General features: G+C 45.6%; 1 protein-coding gene across 1 annotated transcript in view; it reads left to right on the top strand.

Annotated features, from left to right (window-relative positions):
* dnah9 (dynein, axonemal, heavy chain 9) overlaps positions 1 to 17,444 on the top strand; it is a 135,342-nt gene that overhangs the window by 107,777 nt on the left and 10,121 nt on the right. Inside the window, exons 60-65 of the mRNA XM_077245650.1 lie at positions 717 to 910; positions 1,579 to 1,727; positions 2,755 to 2,882; positions 7,168 to 7,395; positions 11,375 to 11,566; positions 13,054 to 13,245. Coding sequence (XP_077101765.1) covers positions 717 to 910; positions 1,579 to 1,727; positions 2,755 to 2,882; positions 7,168 to 7,395; positions 11,375 to 11,566; positions 13,054 to 13,245 — 1,083 coding nt within the window. The remainder of the gene's footprint in view (positions 1 to 716; positions 911 to 1,578; positions 1,728 to 2,754; positions 2,883 to 7,167; positions 7,396 to 11,374; positions 11,567 to 13,053; positions 13,246 to 17,444) is intronic.

The following is a 17,444-nucleotide window of genomic DNA, read 5'->3' as shown; positions in this document are numbered from 1 at the left end:
AGTGTTTCCCATAAGCGAGGCTTTCAGGGATTATGAGTCATCATTCTCCCACCGGATGAAAGGGACCGGCGTATGTCACAGCGTTGTTCTTCCCAGAGAAGAGAAATATAACTTCACCAGAGCAAATCTGCTTTTCTGCCGCCTAGGCACTTCTGGAAGTCTGGTTTATGAAGGAACACGCTCATGTTTACTCAGCAGTTTGTGGCAAAAATACGCTTTACTTTGTAGTTAGATTTGATTAGCGCCTTGACAAAGTTGAATCTGAACTCTTCTGTCATCATAACTTCTCTTCTTTTTGATAAGATTGCATATTGTCCACTCAGCATGCTTGCAAAATAATGCATACTGAATGAAACATGCTTGTATTATTGATGAAAGCTTTGCTGGCATGAAACGTGTCCTGCTGTGTGACACGCCAAACTCTAGTGAAGATTTTACCTAATTATTTTATAATTATTTTGCCTGCAGCTTTTATGACTTCATATTAATTCTGAGACGACGTGAAATAGTTGTACTTCTAAAAAAAATTAATTTGCTAAACTGCAGGACCATTTCAAATGAACCGGTGTAAAGGAAAGTCTATGGACGTATTACACATCAACTTCCTTTTGAACCGTTTATATCTCTGCTGATTTAATATGATCCCTGTAATCAGTATTTTATCTTGCTAATGATTTATTCTATGAAAGATTGGTGACATTGTGTTGTGGTTTCAGTCTCTCTCTGCCATAGAGGAGTTTCATAACCTGGACCGGGACATCGAAGGCTCGGCTAAGCGCTGGAAGAAGTTTGCGGAGTCTGAGTGTCCTGAGAAGGAGAAGTTCCCTCAGGAGTGGAAGAGCAAGACGTCTCTACAGAGACTGTGTATGATGCGAGCGCTGCGGCCCGACCGCATGACCTACGCCGTCAGGTTATTACCCAGCTTTAACCTGTCTGATCTCAGATCTGTGCTTCCTGAATGCTTCAGTCTCTGTTTGAAGACACTCGGCTGATTGTTAGTGAACGTTACAGAACTTTAAGATTACTGTAAAGTAAACGCACTGACCCAAACATTTTACAGAATAATTTGGCTTCAAAGCCGTGTCTAACCAAGTCCAAATTTGAAGTTGATATGACAAAAAATGAGTAGCTAAACGGTTTTAAAGTACCATGTCCATGATAGCGCAAAGTCTGATTTCAAAATATTTTGAACAGGATGCATTTTGAGTGTTTAAGCTTTCCAATAATACCTAATATATGATGATTATTAAAATATGTTAGCATGCGCCAAGTGTGAGTGACAGCTAACAGGGTAATATTTAGCTACAAAACAATATGTTTTTCTACACTGGCGTGATATTCCCAGTCCCTGTACAGAGAGCGCTGTCTGCCATTGGTGGAGAGTTAGTAGTGTTTCTGCAGTGGAGTCTGTGATCCTGAGCTTTAGGAAGACGGCGCAGTGTTGATATAATAAGAGTCCTCACCAGCTCAGTTCCTTCAGCGCTTTACACACGGTTCACTGGGAGCATAAGCTCGTCATAATCACAGTGTCTTTATAAGGAGTTTGTGAAAGCAAGTAACGAGCTGGTTCTCCTTCAGGGACTTCGTGGAGGAGAAGCTGGGCAGTAAGTATGTGGTGAGCCGCTCGCTGGACTTCGCTGTGTCGTACGAGGAGTCGGGAGCCGCCACTCCCATGTTCTTCATCCTCTCTCCCGGAGTCGACCCGCTGAAGGACGTGGAGAAGCACGGTACTGGCCAGCTACCTCATTTACCCACAATGCTGCAGTGATTTAAAGCTAAGCTGGCATTTTGGCATTTTCCAAATGTCATTTTGGTATTTTTAAAACGACCCTTAAAGATCAGTGGATACCTGCTCTCATAGCCTGTGATTAGTGCAGCTGATGTCCTGAAGTTAGCGTTAGCGTGTCTGGGAGAGACTGTCAGAGCTGATTGTATCCAGACTCTCTCCAGGGGCCGGTTTCACAAAGATAGACTTTGACTAATCAGACTTCAGATCGACATCTAAATCAGACCGTTGCACAAAGAACTTACGACTCGGACTATCTTAAGTAGGACTACACTGCAATGCATTCTGGGTAAAATTAGACACTTTTCAAAACAAAAAACATGGCGGATGGAGTAAGCACATTCAACCGCTCAGTGCAGTTTACCCCCAGCGGAAAACATGTGTTTGTTGGAGGAGTATAACAGTTACAAGGACATTTTACTTGGGATATTTAGCGGAGAATGTAGTAACAAAAAGAAATGTTTAATTTGGAAAAAAATACGACAGTCAACAGCGTTGATCTGACCGTTGAGCGGACCGTTAAAGACGTACCGAAAAGAAAAGTCGTCATTATTATATATTTCCAGTGGGTTACTGCCCTAAAAACCCTTTCCCTCCTCATAGCTCTCTCATAACGCCGTCAGCAAACCACAAATTATGAGCATTTTCCCTTTTCTTTTGGCTGTTTGTACTGTAACTGATTGTTACTGCTGGTTGCCAAGGTAACAGAGTCTTAGACCTGGGTTAGCCTGGGGTAAGTGTCTAATGTTTTTGGTCTAATTTAAGTCAGTCTTATTTTTGTGAAACTTGCATTAGACTAGTCTATGAACAGATTTTAGACTTGTCTAACACTATAGACCCGTCTAACATAGCTTTGTGAAACTGGCCCCTGGTCTCTCGAAGGCAGCTTTGAGGGTTTACTGATAGTCATGTGAGGGATCAGATTAAACACCACATCTGTAATCTTAGTCTTTAATATCTCCCTGCAGGAAGAAAACTGGGATTCACCTTCGACAACAAGAACTTCCACAACGTGTCTCTGGGCCAGGGCCAGGAGGTGGTGGCAGAGCAGGCTCTGGATACGGCGGCCCGAGAGGGACACTGGGTGATCCTGCAGGTAAACCAGTCCAGGAGTCTGTTCAGCTCAGTCACATGATCACATCACACTGATGTCTGTTCAGCTCAGTCACATGATCACATTCAATTCAATTCAATTCAAATTTATTTGTATAGCGCTTTTCACAATACATATTGTTTCAAAGCAGCTTTACAGAAAGTGCATTTCAGAAATGTACATAGAAAAAATACAGTTAGTTAATCATGTATTAATTTAGGGCATAACATATCGCCGGCGTTGAGTCGTCTCTTCACAGGCGTTTAGTCATCTCATCGCAGGTGTTGGGAACTCTGAAGTCTCCGTGAGAGGCTGGATACAAACTGGAGCTGACGAACGCCATTTACCTCGGGACTAGATAATTAACATAGCTGCTGTTCATAATATTAATGCATTCGATCTCAGTCACATGATCACATCACACTGATGTCTGTCCAGCTCAGTCACATGATCACATCACACTGATGTCTGTCCAGCTCAGTCACATGATCACATCACACTGATGTCTGTCCAGCTCAGTCACATGATCACATCACACTGATGTCTGTCCAGCTCAGTCACATGATCACATCACACTGATGTCTGTCCAGCTCAGTCACATGATCACATCACACTGATGTCTGTCCAGCTCAGTCACATGATCACATCACACTGATGTCTGTCCAGCTCAGTCACATGATCACATCACACTGATGTCTGTCCAGCTCAGTCACATGATCACATCACACTGATGTCTGTCCAGCTCAGTCACATGATCACATCACACTGATGTCTGTCCAGCTCAGTCACATGATCACATCACACTGATGTCTGTCCAGCTCAGTCACATGATCACATCACACTGATGTCTGTCCAGCTCAGTCACATGATCACATCACACTGATGTCTGTCCAGCTCAGTCACATGATCACATCACACTGATGTCTGTCCAGCTCAGTCACATGATCACATCACACTGATGTCTGTCCAGCTCAGTCACATGATCACATCACACTGATGTCTGTCCAGCTCAGTCACATGATCACATCACACTGATGTCTGTCCAGCTCAGTCACATGATCACATCACACTGATGTCTGTCCAGCTCAGTCACATGATCACATCACACTGATGTCTGTCCAGCTCAGTCACATGATCACATCACACTGATGTCTGTCCAGCTCAGTCACATGATAACTTCACACTGATGTCTGTCCAGCTCAGTCACATGATCACATCACACTGATGTCTGTCCAGGTCAGTCACATGATCACATCACACTGATGTCTGTCCAGCTCAGTCACATGATCACATCACACTGATGTCTGTCCAGCTCAGTCACATGATCACTTCACACTGATGTCTGTCCAGCTCAGTCACATGATCACATCACACTGATGTCTGTCCAGCTCAGTCACATGATCACATCACACTGATGTCTGTCCAGCTCAGTCACATGATCACATCACACTGATGTCTGTCCAGCTCAGTCACATGATCACATCACACTGATGTCTGTCCAGCTCAGTCACATGATCACATCACACTGATGTCTGTCCAGCTCAGTCACATGATCACATCACACTGATGTCTGTCCAGCTCAGTCACATGATCACATCACACTGATGTCTGTCCAGCTCAGTCACATGATAACTTCACACTGATGTCTGTCCAGCTCAGTCACATGATCACATCACACTGATGTCTGTCCAGCTCAGTCACATGATCACTTCACACTGATGTCTGTCCAGCTCAGTCACATGATCACATCACACTGATGTCTGTCCAGCTCAGTCACATGATCACATCACACTGATGTCTGTCCAGCTCAGTCACATGATCACATCACACTGATGTCTGTCCAGCTCAGTCACATGATCACATCACACTGATGTCTGTCCAGCTCAGTCACATGATAACTTCACACTGATGTCTGTCCAGCTCAGTCACATGATCACATCACACTGATGTCTGTCCAGCTCAGTCACATGATCACATCACACTGATGTCTGTCCAGCTCAGTCACATGATCACTTCACACTGATGTCTGTCCAGCTCAGTCACATGATCACATCACACTGATGTCTGTCTAGCCCAGTCACATGATCACATCACACTGATGTCTGTCCAGCTCAGTCACATGATCACTTCACACTGATGTCTGTCCAGCTCAGTCACATGATCACATCACACTGATGTCTGTCTAGCCCAGTCACATGATCACATCACACTTTTAGGTGTGTTCGACTTCATGCAGACCGATCGGTGGCTGACTTGAAGCAGTGCATGCCGGTTAGAAATTTTGTCCGACTTGATGCAGCGCCGACGCCACATGACTGTGAGCGCTGTGAGTGTGTGTGGCAGCTGAGGGATGTGTGTGTCTCTCGCTCTCGGCTGATTAATGAGCAGTTCTGTTGCCGGACGCCACTCTCCACTAATGAGTGCATTACACCCAGTGTCTCAATACACACACGAGTCTGGACGTCCTCCAGCACACACACACACTCACACACTGCCCATATAGATAAAACAGTGATCAATATGTCAAGAAAACTCTCTGAATTCAGACGTTCTGATGCGGATGATTCTCACGAGAGAACGCTGCATCATTCAACACAATCTCCACAGAATCACAATGCCTCTCATTGACCGGCTGAAGCGGCAGAGCGTGATCCTCTTCACCTGAACTCCTCCGCTCGCTGCGCTGGGCAGAAACACGCCGCTTTAACTGCCTTTGCTTGAGATTCTCAGTCGATGGACCACAGATTCCCATCTCCATCAGGCTGATCTCCCGCCTCGGGAAGTTCCCCTCCGCTGAAGGCTAATTACACTGCGGCTCACGGGCCATCCGGCACAGAGTCCACTCACTGTAGAGGCAATCAAGGGCTGATCCTGGAGCAGAAAATCCCCTCGTCTGTTACACACACACTGAGCAGAGCCGGAGCGCCAGGACCACTGCTGCTGCCAGGACAGTGTTTAACTTTAATGCTTTTCTGGAAGGAATATTCTGCATTCAGCCTTTAAAAGCCTCAGCGCCGCAGTATCAAGCTTGACCGGTAGTAATGATGTTAGTATGACAGTAGAATTTGAGTACAAGTAAAATAGATGTCAGAAAGTTAGTCAATGAGTTTACAGTGTTTTAATATCAAGTCGCCTCCTGAAGAAAGCAGAAACCGCATGCAGTTGTGTGTGTGTGTGTGTGTGTGTGTGTGTGTGTGTGTGTGTGTGTGTGTGTGTGTGTGAGAGAGAGAAGAGAGAGAGAGAGGCGCCCATTTACTCACACATTCACACACACACATACATACACACATAAACTCACATATGTGCACACCTATGTGAGCACACACAACTCAAAGTACATACACTTCTTTTTTTCTATACTTATTCATCACATAATTTGTTCTACTTTGTTCATTTTAATTTTTTCATAAATGCGTTGGCAATACAATGTACAATTTGTCATGTAAAGGAAAGAAAGGCTTAATATCTGATGTGGTCTTCAGCTCATCCTTGGCACTTTCAAGTCATTACAAACCAATTGCAATACTGACATCATTTAGAGTTTATTTTCTTTCTTTTAAATCTTTCTCTCAGAATCAATAGCGCTGTTATAGTGATTTTAACACAGCACAGAGTGATAATCTGCAGATAATGACACGGAGGAGATGGGGTTTGTGCTCTTGCATTAGTTGTCAGTTATTTCCATCTTTGTTACCAGAATGTCCCTTTTTGTTATTACATTTTTAATACAATGAGAAATGTTGCATTGTAGAGCGTTGGACAGTACAAAAGACAATATTCAACTCTCATTTATTTGTATAGCGCTTTTTCACTATACACATCATTTCAAAGCAGCTTTACAGAAAATGCACGAGTCCATATTACAATTAGAGTGTTATGCACTTCAGAAATCACAGTTAACCAAAAAAAATCATTTAAACAATGTATTAATTTAATACAGGAACAATGAGCTCATTAAAGTAATGAGTACATGTTTATGAACAAAGAATTATGACATTTATAAAAATGTAGCATTGGTGCCTGTCGATTCAGAGTTTGCGTCTGAAGACGATACTTGTGTAGAAGATTGTAGAAGGATCTTTACATCCTTTACATCCATCCAAGTATTGAAGGATGGTGTGTGTGTGTGTGTGTGTGTGTGTGTGTGTGTGTGTGTGTGTGTGTGTGTGTGTGTGTGTGTGTGTGTGTGTGTGTGTGTGTGTGTGTGTGTGTGTGTGTGTGTGTGTGTATGTGTGTGTGTGTGTGTATATGTGTGTGTGTGTGTGTGTATATGTGTGTGTGTGTGCAGAACATCCACCTGGTGTCGAAGTGGCTGGGCACGCTGGAGAAGAAGCTGGAGCAGCACGCGGAGGGCAGTCACCCGAGCTTCAGGGTGTTCGTCAGCGCCGAGCCGTCCTCCTCGCCCGACGGGCACATCATCCCTCAGGGCATCCTGGAGAACTCCATCAAGATCACCAACGAGCCGCCCATGGGCATGCATGCCAACCTGCACAAAGCCCTGGACAACTTCAACCAGGTACGGGACTCTGACAGCCAATCACACGCAGTCACACACCACTACACTTATGCTGTGCAATATTTGCCCAAAAATAAACCCTCAAAATTAAACTTATTGTAATTCTCCTGACACACACCTTTATGCTGTGTTCAAACTATGATTTACAGCGCACAAAAACTATTCTGGCATATTATATAGTTTTGATAGTATATAAAATAGGATTAAAACTCTTTAGTATGTGAGTCAGCAATTTAGAAAAAAATCTATATACTTTGAAAAATGTAGTTTAAAACATGCCATTTCTTAAAAATGTACTCTTTATATTCATATTAGCTTGAATTGTTTTAGGGAAAAAATATGTGAAATAGTGTTTTTAATATTATGGTCTATTCAGTCATGAACTAGTGCAAAGTGCCCGTGCAAAATCAGTTTTCTCATTGTTACAATTAAACAGCAAAAGTTCAGTGAAATTTTTATTTGTGCATGATAGAAAGCAAATACTGATACTGACATAATGACATACAATAAATATGGAAAATGTATTACACTATTCAGGGAGCAGCTTCACTGTGAACGTTTGTGAATAGGCCACTACCAATGATGGCCGTGAATAAAATATAATATTCAGAAGTAAACAGTGTAGCTCACTTAATGTTTAGCTGAAAGAGTGTTTATGTCAGAATGTTTATTTTTAAACCACAACTTTACTAACAAAAAGAAGCAACCAAGTGCTTCTTTTACTGAGATATTTAATCTTTTGCATTTCTAATCCAAACAACCTGAAACTCGGCCCTGCACACACTCGTGCCGTAGCAACACCCGTCAAGTTAACCCATCGGACTAGCGGTCGAGAGATGTGCGGATAACACACACACACACAGCAACCTGTAATTTATAGATAGATATCATTGATTTTGATGACAGTCACAGTTGATCAGCCTGATGTTTTTGACTTCATGCCATCCAATAAATACATGTAAAAATAAAAATGAATCTCAATATGTCCTTCATAGAAGAGGTGTGTAAGTTAGTGTATGTGTAAATTGTATTTCTGAATAAATGTGTAATTTGCAAGGCGTGTGGTGTTCGGTGTTCTGTGTGTGTGTGTGTGTGTGTGTCTGATCCAGCACTCAGCTACTGCTTGATGTGAGTCTTAGTGAGAGAGGTGTGTGTGTGTGTGTGTGTGTGTGTGTGTGTGTGTGTGTGTGTGTGTGTGTGTGTGTGTGTGTGTGTGTGTGTGTGTGTGTGTGTGTGTGTGTGTGTGTGTCTGATCCAGCACTTCTCGGTGATAGGTGTGTGTGTGGTGTTCTGTGTGTGTGTGTGTGTGTGTGTGTGTGTGTGTGTGTGTGTGTGTGTGTGTGTGTGTGTGTGTGTGTGTGTGTGTGTGTGTGTGTGTGTGTGTGTGTGTGTGTGTCTGATCCAGCACTTCTCGGTGATAGGTGTGTGTGTGTGGTGTTCTGTGTGTGTGTGTGTGTGTGTGTGTGTGTGTCTGATCCAGCACTTCTCAGTGAGAGGTGTGTGTGTGGTGTTCTGTGTAAAGCCGATCTGTGGCAGGTTTTCTCTGCAGAACGCGTCACATTCTAGTCTCGTACACACCTTGAGAGTAAATCAATGACAGAGAAAAGGCCTAAACAGCTCAAACTCTAGTGAGAAGCAGAAATCCAGAAAATGACAGATACTTTCATATTGACCTTTCCAGCTGTCCAGCACAGAGCAGTCGAGAGCTGCATGTCGGCGGCGTCAGAGTCAGAGGATTTTTAACTCCTGGTGATTGGTTTGATTGTGACGAGCAGGGACACACCGCTGTGGAGATCCTGAACTGAACAGGATCAGGGCTTTAACTCCTCTATTATTAAAGCTGCACCAGCACAAACTACTGTGTGTGTGTGTGTGTGTGTGTGTGTGTGTGTGTGTGTGTGTGTGTGTGTGTGTGTGTGTGTGTGTGTGTGTGTGTGTGTGTGTGTGCGCGTGCGCGTGTGTGTGCGCGTGCGTGCGTGTGTCTTACGTTCACTACTCACTGCTCCTACACTCAATTAAGGGATTAGTAGGAACACCATACTAATACTGTGTTTGGCCCCCTTTCACCTTCAGAACTGCCTTAATTCTACGTGGCATTGATTCAACAAGGTGCTGAAAGCATTCTTTAGAAATGTTGGCCCTATTGATAGGATAGCATCTTGCAGTTGATGGAGATTTGTGGGATGCACATCCAGGGCACGAAGCTCCCGTTCCACCACATCCCAAAGATGCTCTATTGGGTTGAGATCTGGTGACTGTGGGGGCCATTTTAGTACAGTGAACTCATTGTCATGTTCAAGAAACCAATTTGAAATGATTCAAGCTTTGTGACATGGTGCATTATCCTGCTGGAAGTAGGCATCAGAGGATGGGTACATGGTGGCCATAAAGGGATGGACATGGTCAGAAACAATGCTCAGGTAGGCCGTGGCATTTAATCGATGCCCAATTGGCACTAAGGGGCCTAAAGTGTGCCAAGAAAACAACCCCGACACCATTACACCACCACCACCAGCCTGCACAGTGGTAACAAGGCATGATGGATCCATGTTCTCATTCTGTTTACGCCAAATTCTGACTCTACCATCTGAATGTCTCAACAGAAATCGAGACTCATCAGACCAGGCAACATTATTCCAGTCTTCAACTGTCCAATTTTGATGAGCTCTTGCAAATTGTAGCCTCTTTTTCCTATATGTAGTGGAGATGAGTGGTACCCGGTGGGGTCTTCTGCTGTTGTAGCCCATCCGCCTCAAGGTTGTGCGTGTTGTGGCTTCACAAATGCTTTGCTGCATACCTCGGTTGAAACGAGTGGTTATTTCAGTCAAAGTTACTCTTCTATCAGCTTGAATCAGTCGGCCCATTCTCCTCTGACCTCTAGCATCAACAAGGCATTTTCGCCCACAGGACTGCCGCATACTGGATGTTTTTCCCTTTTCACACCATTCTTTGTAAACCCTAGAAATGGTTGTGCGTGAAAATCCCAGTAACTATGCAGATTATGTAAATACTCATACCAGCCCTGTCTGGCACCAACAACCATGACACGCTCAAAATTGCTTAAATCACCTTTCTATCCCATTCTGACATTCAGTTTGGAGTTCAGGAGATTGTCTTGACCAGGACCACACCCCTAAATGCATTGAAGCAACTGCCATGTGATTGGTTGATTAGATAATTGCATTAATGAGAAATTGAACAGGTGTTCCTAATAATCCTTTAAGTGAGTGTAATGTGTGTGCACTAACGTGGATGTGTTAATGCAGACAAATTCTGAGTATGTGTTGCCATACTTGGCCTTCAAATGTCACTCACTTAAAAATAAGCAGAGGATATTTGTTTATTGACGTTATTAGATTGCTTATATCTCTTGAATTGTACCTCAATCCCTTACTGTAAAGCAAATGTGCTGAACCAAACTTTTTTTTAAATACAAAATATATATTTTACAAAATAATTTGGTCTCTAAAATTGCTAGAAAATCAAAGCCGTATGTCTAAGTTGTGTCTAAATTTGAAGTTGATATTACACAATTTGAGTCACTAAAAGGTTTTAAAGTATCATTTTCATAGTAAAAGCGACGTCCGATTTCTAAACGCTTTTTAAGTTTAAGCTTTTAAATGATACCTAATTATTAATTAAAAAAAGCAATAAAATAAGCATGCCAGTGTCCACAGATCGGCCGGCTGTGGTGTGTTTAATGACGTTATCAGTTTGATTGTACAAATGCGTTTGGCTCTGCACTTCAGTCCCTCAATCCCTCTCTCACTGAAGGGCTTTGAAATGACGAAAGCTCTGACAAGCAGTGACAATTACAAAGCAGTCTCAGTTCCGGAATATACTGGAGCGCAGCCGATCTTCTGTGTGTCCTGTGGCTGATGTCCACCGGGACCCTGACCGGGAGAGCAACGCTTTCTCTGACATGTCGGATGTTGTTGTAGAAAGTGAAGTGTGTTGATTGATGTGTGTTGATTGACAGGACACGCTGGAGCTGTGTGCGCGTGAGCTCGAGTTTAAGAGCATCTTGTTTGCGCTGTGCTACTTCCACGCCGTCGTGGCGGAGCGGCGGAAGTTCGGCCCACAGGGGTGGAACAGGAGTTACCCGTTCAACACCGGAGACCTGACCATCTCCGTCAATGTGCTCTACAACTACCTGGAGGCCAACAGCAAGGTGAGTGTGTGTGAGTGTGTGTGAGTGTGTGTGTGTGTGTGTGTGCGTGTGCGTGTGCGTGTGCGTGTGCGTGCGCGTGCGTGCGTGCGTGTGCGTGTGCGTGTGTGTGTGTGTGTGTGAGCTACCCGTTCATCACCGGAGACCTGAACATCTCCGTCAACGTGCTCTACAACTACCTGGAGGCCAACAGCAAGGTGAGTGTGTGTGAGTGTGTGTGAGTGTGAGTGTGTGTGTGTGTGTGTGTGTGTGTGTGTGTGTGTGTGTGTGTGTGTGTGTGTGTGTGTGTGTGTGTGCGTGTGCGTGTGCGTGCGTGCGTGCGTGCGTGTGCGTGTGCGTGTGTGTGTGTGTGTGTGTGAGCTACCCGTTCATCACCGGAGACCTGAACATCTCCGTCAACGTGCTCTACAACTACCTGGAGGCCAACAGCAAGGGGTGTGTGTGTGTGTGCCTACTGGACTGAGAGAGAGTGGAGCGCCTGCTGACATATGCTCCTCTAAAAGAGACTGATTGTGTGTCTGAGCATGTTTAATTACTCACACACCTACACAACATCCTGCTCCCAATTTAATATTTATGTCCGTTCATTACACAGAACAATAAAGAACCAGTGCTCGCTTTTATGGCAAAAACGGAACACAAAAGAGCCATGGACTCTGACTAGATTTGCATTTCCTGAAGGACATACCAGGAGGACAGTGGGAAAGTGTCAGATAGCTTTGCTTCAGTGTAAACGAAATAATAAAATGTTAAAGCCATTGTCATGTTTAGTCAGTTTCTCTCGAGCGCTGTGAATCAGATATAAACGGTTAAATATACAGTAAGAAGGAAAGACCAATCACAGTTAGAGAAAGAAGACTATCTGTAATTCAGTGTTGAATATTGAACATCTATTGGTTAAAGGGATAGTTCACCCAAAATTTGGCATCATTTCCTCTTTCTCATTTACTCTAAATTCATCCAAAATGGACAATTAAACATAATGAAAGTAGCTAATATGTTCAAAATTAATTTAATAGGATAAACCCCTTGAGATGCACCATCTTGTTTTCGAGGGGGTCCTAATATGACTCAGCAGAGTTATCAGTGAACAATGACTTACATTTCTGTCTGGATTCAGAAGACTCCCGTAGGTCTTGTTTGGAAGCTTAAAAGTATAAATCAAATAAATCACTGAGTCGATATTCAAAATGATAAGCAAGCGCTGCTTTGTTTACGGTCTGTGTATCTGCAACTCTCAGTGTAACGGAGCTGACAGCTGTAGAAAACAGATTAGTCTCATAGACCTCTAATGCACTCTAGGGAGCAACACTGAATGTTAGTTGGGAGTTAATCATGGGTTGTAAGTGCTGTGGTGCGGTGGTTCAGGCCTGCTGGTCAGACGGTTGCAGGTCCTTCTTTAAGCTCTCTCTCTCTCTCTCTCGCACACACACACACACACACATACACACTCTCTCTCTCTCTCTCTCACACACTCTCTCTTCCTCCAGGTGCCCTTCGATGACCTGCGCTACCTCTTCGGGGAGATCATGTACGGGGGTCACATCACTGATGACTGGGACCGCAGGCTCTGCAGGACGTACCTGGAGGAGTTCATCAAGCCCGAGATGATGGACGGGGAGCTGTACCTCGCACACGGCTTCCGTCTGCCGGGGAACAACGACTACAACGGCTATCATCAGGTACAAGTGACAATCACTGCAAATATCTGATTACAGTGATGAGGACGACTGCAGATCATCTGCTGGATGTAAAGCCAGTTTCGGTTCACTAGGTCAGGGGTCAGACTGGGGTGTGTGAAAAATATAAGATAAAAGAAAAAGATTTTTTTTTTTAGGGCTTCAAATTCATAATTTTCATGATTCATATTAACTTTAGTATAGTGCTAATATAAAATAGTACTTATATTACATTTTTCTCAGACCCTCTCAAAACATATATCTGTGAAACCCCTGGACTAGGTGAACTAGATATGCTGTAGATGCCCTGATTACAAAACGACGCAGTGCGAGGTCCCTCGAAAAAGAAAAAGGTCTCAAGTTACGACTGTAACCCCTGTTCCCTGAGAAGGGAACTCGCACTGCATCGATGCCGACACTATGGGGAACGCCTCTTGTCGTAACGCTTGCGTGATGATGTAGCGTGTGACAGCATACACGGAAGTTACAAAGGGACGCCAGCACATCACAGCGTTAGCTTTGCGATGAACTCGCACTGCGTCGATGACAACACTATGGGGAACGAGTACCCACAATGCCACAACGAGCCCTGCCTGTCCTAGTGTGAAGCTGTCTCAGGTACAACTAGGACGAGCACTCGTGCACCGGGGGAGAGGGGAGCTTCAGACTATAACACCTCATGAATGTGTGCGGAGTGGCCCATCCAGCTGTATCACATACCTCAGGAATAGGTGCCCCTGAGAGGAGGGCTCTAGAGGACTCCATGCCTCTGGTAGAGTGAGCCACGGCCAAAGGTGAAGGCAAACTGCGCACCTGATAGGCCAGGGAAATAGCCTGAACTATCCAGTTGCTGAATAGCCTGAACTATCAAGTTGCTGATCATCAACTATGCCAGTTGATGATCTGTTTAGAGGTGGGGAGCCCCTTCCAGGGTAACCCAAAACACACCAGCAACTGGTCCGCTTTGAGGAGGGGGAGCAAACGCCTGCAGAACCGTTGACCTCGCCATATTCTATGGTATCTTAGGCACATAGCCCGGTCTAGGGTGCAAGACGGCCTTAATTCTCCCAGGAGCAAACTCCAGGCACTGCAGAGATATGGAGAGCACCTGGAGATCTCCTACCCTCTCAAGAGAGGTAGTGGCAAGGAGAAAGACAACCTTAAGTGACAGGTTCTTGGCCTCAGCCGACTCCAGAGGCTCGAAGGGGGCCTCGACCAGCCCTTCGAGAACAACTGCCAGGTCCCATGTGGGAATTCTGGTCCGAGTCGCAGGTCTCATCCTCCGAGCCCCACGGGGGATGCGTATGACCAGCTGATGTCTCCCCAGAGGCCCATCACTCAGAGGAGTGTGGAAAGCCGTAATGGCAGACACGTACACCATGAGTGTGGACGGGGTAAGACCCAGCCGAGAAGCGATTCTGGAGGAACTCCAGCAGTGAAGCCACTGGGTAGTTAACTGGGTCCACGCCACGCTCTCTACACCAAATGGTGAAAACATTCCATTTTAGGCCATACAATTTTCATGTGGAGGGAGCTCTAACGCTAAGTATGGTCTCGACTACTCCTGCTGACAAGCCAGTGTCTCAGTACTGTGCCCCCTCAGGGGTCAGACCCACAGTTTATTGAGGAATATTGAGCCCTCTGCCTGCGTCAGCTGGTCCCTCCTGATGGGGTCCCTCTCCAGATTTCTCCCGGGAGCGATCAGGGAAATTGCCGCCTTGGCCACACCTGCACAATGGCAATGAACCCCAGCGGGGCTGGATGCATGAGGGAGAACCACAGTGGAGAGTGTGTTGCCTCTTGAGACGCGAACAGATCCACTTTTACTGGGCTGAACCTCTCGCATATCGACTCCACCGCCTCATAGAGGGACGTGATCTCAGACCCCCCCTTATGATTTAGATTGGACACCACTGACATATTGTCTGTTCTCACAAGAACGTGATGGTCCTGCCATAGACTTCTCGTAAAGCGACCGCCCGTGACCGCGCCCCAGTCCGTGAGGGAGGCGTCTGTTGAAACGGCTTTCTGGCGAAATAACGCTCCCAGCACAGGGCCTTGGGACAGGAACCAATAAGTCTCACATAATTTAGGACCTCTTTCCCATTGCCTTCCTTGCCTGAAGGACGGTCCTCAGATCTGTCTTCTCAGGAGCGTCTGTGGTTGTGAGCGCCGCCCAGAGTCCCAAGCTCTCTGAGGGGGACCTCTAGAAGCAACACTCTCCTTTTGGCCCTGCCGGTATGAGGAGCTCGATGGCGGCAGCCTTTTTGGACCTTGAACAGCGAGGGAGATACTGCCTGAATGCTGCGGATTGTTTTTCCGTCTTCTGGAACCTGTCGATGACCGCATTAACGGCGTTGCCAAACAGGCCAGTAGACAAGACGGGGGCATCAAGGAGGAAGGCCCTGTCCTTCTCCCTGATGCCATACAGATTAAGCCACAGATGCCTCTCCCTCTCCGTGGTTACCAGTGCTGCCAGGGAGTGACCGATGGCATGGGCCGTCTCCTTGGTAACACGGAGAAACGGATCTGTGGCTTTGTGCAGTTCAGCAATATCTTCAACAGTGGGACCCTCGCCTTCATCAAGGTCCTTTAACTGGTCCCGACCCGCCGCCATGTAAGCTCTGCAGCGCTGGGGCTTTAAGTGATGACACATCGTCTGGGGAGAGGTAACTGGCCAAAGCCTCCTCAGCGCACGGCATCATCCCATTACCGTTCTCCTTAACCCCCACAATGTTGCTGTAAACCAACACCAGGGAATAGACAGGCGCGAGGAAAATGGCCTGTTCCATGACTTACACAGCTCATTGTGTAAGTCTGGAAAGAACGGCAAACCCCGGCGTGAAGGCTGTGAACAGAAAGCGCTCATCAAGCTTACTTCTAGCCTGCACTTTCCTTCCTCTCTTGTGGCCAACTGATGTTTATTTCGGCCACTGTACGGGTTAAAACCTCCACAAGCTCCTCATACACGGGTGCAGTCTGAAATGGGAAGCAGTCTCAATCCCCTCTGCTAGCTCTCTCTGCGAGCCCCACGATCGGATCAGACCCGAACCACGAAGAGCGCGAGCCTGGCCGGCTTCTTCAAATATAGCCAGGCAGGAGCAGTACACACACATCTCATGTGTGTTCCCACCCGTGATAAAGCGAGGGTAGGGATGCACACACTTCTTAAACTGCTCACTTGCCCATTTCGATATATTATATATTTCACAGACAACCCCAAATAGACAGATACACAACAGAGAGCGCTTGCTGAAGAGCGAAAGCTAACGCTGTAGTGTGCCGGCGTCCCTTTGTAGCTTCCGTGTATGCCGTCACACGCTACGTCATCATGCAACACCAATAGGATTGGATTAGTTTCATTCATACTTCACACGCTTTACGCCAAGAGGCGTTCCCCATAATGTCGTCATCGGCGCAGTGCGAGTTCCCTCGAAAGGGAGCCTGACATGCTTTAACCAGCTAGTCAGTGATCATCAGCTTCACTGTGTGATAATAACTCCTATTCTGTTCCAAAAGCCTTGCGAGTTTGGAGCTACATGATGGTGAGTACCGAGTGATGTCAGAGTCACCTGATTAAAGGAGGATTATTTGTGGATGTAATGGCGCTTTTCCACTTCATGGTACGGTACGGCATGGTTCGGTACGGCACGCTATGGCGCTTTTCCACTGCATGGTACAGTACGGCTCGGCTCGGTACGGCTCACTTGTGGCGCTTTTCCACTGCATGGTACGGTACGGTACGGCTCGCTTTAAATGATACCAGCTCTGTTGAGGATCCAAGTGTTCCGTACCGATACTAAAATGTGACTTGAAAACACTGCAGATCACTGATTGGTCAGACAGACAGAATCGTCACTTCCAGCGTCATTGTATTTGCGAGACATCAAACCCACTAGATTTAAATAGCCAGTAACAGCCACCGCTGTAGCACCGGTTTTAAAAACATTAGCTTGAAGAAAAAAACTTCCAAAAAAGAAATGGCTGAATCGTGGTCAGTGGACGGTGTTAGAGAGAACGCTGTCGTCTTAGCGGCCCCTAATTTAATAACAAATGATCATTTAGACGGAAGTGAATCAATCAAAACTAACTTTAGCTGGAAAAAACATTTTTCAAGAACCACTATAAAACCAAACCAATCTCTGTTACCTTAAATTATATGTTTATCTCTGTAAAGCTGCTTTGAAACAATCTACATTGTT

This window comes from Siphateles boraxobius, unplaced genomic scaffold, assembly GCF_051911475.1.
Source record: "Siphateles boraxobius isolate OS27281-9 unplaced genomic scaffold, OSU_SipBor_1 103, whole genome shotgun sequence".
NCBI lineage: Eukaryota > Metazoa > Chordata > Actinopteri > Cypriniformes > Leuciscidae > Siphateles > Siphateles boraxobius.
Note: the sequence above shows the minus strand (reverse complement) of the source record. Positions and strands in the feature narration are given on the sequence as shown.